A 1,553-nucleotide genomic window follows, 5' to 3' on the forward strand; every position below is an offset into this window, starting at 1 on the left:
CATGTTTTGCATATGGTTTGCTATCTTTGTGTAGTCTTTGCTTTTAGCAGATCTTGTAGGTTTGCATAGAGAAAAGTATCAAAAGCTTAGATCTTTGATTTTTTATTTTTCTGTTACTAAGAAATACATTATTGATTCCTCTCTTCTTTAGTGTTTCCTTTAAACTAGAAATCAGGGAATCAATATGTCGCGAAGATATGATAGCCGTACAACAATCTTCTCCCCTGAAGGACGTCTTTATCAAGTGGAGTATGCAATGGAGGCTATTGGAAATGCTGGTTCTGCCATAGGGATCTTATCAAAAGATGGTGTTGTGTTGGTTGGCGAAAAGAAGGTAACATCCAAGCTGCTGCAAACCTCTTCATCCACTGAGAAAATGTACAAGATTGATGATCATGTTGCATGTGCTGTTGCCGGGATAATGTCGGATGCCAACATCCTCATCAATACAGCTAGGGTCCAAGCACAACGCTACACATATGCCTACCAAGAGCCCATGCCTGTTGAACAGTTGGTTCAGTCTCTTTGTGATACTAAGCAAGGATACACCCAATTCGGTGGTCTTCGACCATTTGGGGTCTCATTCCTGTTTGCAGGTTGGGACAAAAACTTTGGCTTTCAACTCTACATGAGTGATCCTAGTGGAAACTATGGCGGTTGGAAAGCAGGAGCTATTGGTGCAAACAACCAGGCGGCTCAGTCAATACTGAAACAGGACTACAAGGATGACATTACGAGGGAAGAAGCCGTGCAACTTGCATTGAAGGTATTAAGCAAGACTATGGACAGCACAAGCTTGACCTCAGAGAAGATAGAATTAGCAGAGGTTTTCCTCTCACCTTCTGGAAACGTCAAGTATGAAGTTTGCTCCCCAGAGGCATTGAATAAACTATTGGTGAAGTTTGGGGTGACTCAACCAGCAACAGACACTGCCTAGTTTGCTCTGCTCTTCCATTTCTGATGCAGGTTTAATTAATGACAATGCTTTTATTTTTGTAATGCAAGTGACATTGTATTTGCTACACCTATAGTTGATTTTCAACACAGATTGATGATATTTGCTTTCTTGTTGACCTATGATGATTTGTTGAACTTTCAATTATGTTAGTTATTGTGTTGTATGACTTTAGTGTGTCAATTTGTGAAATTAAATTTGTTTTGGTATTTTAGTGCATATTACTGGTTGAAAATAAGATAGAACCTTTTTAGTACACGGACTTTGACTATGATAGGTTGGTTTTTTAACTAGTTTAAAAACCAAAAAACCAACCAAACCAATCCATTTCAATATGGTTTGGTCTGGTTTGGTTGGCTTTGGATAAAAAAACCGAACCAAACCAATCTAATTGAATTCTGTACGATTGGATAGATTGTTTTTCCTACCAAAACCAAACTAAAGCGCACCACGGACACCAGTAGTACCATGCAGATGAACCACAATAAACTGAAAGGTCAGTGAATAATTAGTCTTATCATATTGTTTGCATTTTTCAATTTCTTAGCAGTCAATTTGGGAATTTCACAACCTTAGGTTTGCTATTTGGCATTCACTC

The 1,553-nt window shown here is 38.6% G+C and overlaps 1 protein-coding gene across 1 annotated transcript; it reads left to right on the top strand.

Moving 5' to 3' along the window:
* The first annotated feature begins 130 nt into the window (after positions 1 to 130).
* Positions 131 to 1,067, top strand: LOC127744179 (proteasome subunit alpha type-4-like). Its single transcript, XM_052256460.1, has one exon. It carries the CDS (start codon positions 185 to 187, stop codon positions 935 to 937), a length of 753 nt encoding a protein of 250 aa, XP_052112420.1. The 5' UTR covers positions 131 to 184; the 3' UTR covers positions 938 to 1,067.
* The last annotated feature ends 486 nt before the right edge of the window (positions 1,068 to 1,553 follow it).

The sequence above is a fragment of the Arachis duranensis genome, unplaced genomic scaffold (assembly GCF_000817695.3).
Source record: "Arachis duranensis cultivar V14167 unplaced genomic scaffold, aradu.V14167.gnm2.J7QH unplaced_Scaffold_232527, whole genome shotgun sequence".
NCBI lineage: Eukaryota > Viridiplantae > Streptophyta > Magnoliopsida > Fabales > Fabaceae > Arachis > Arachis duranensis.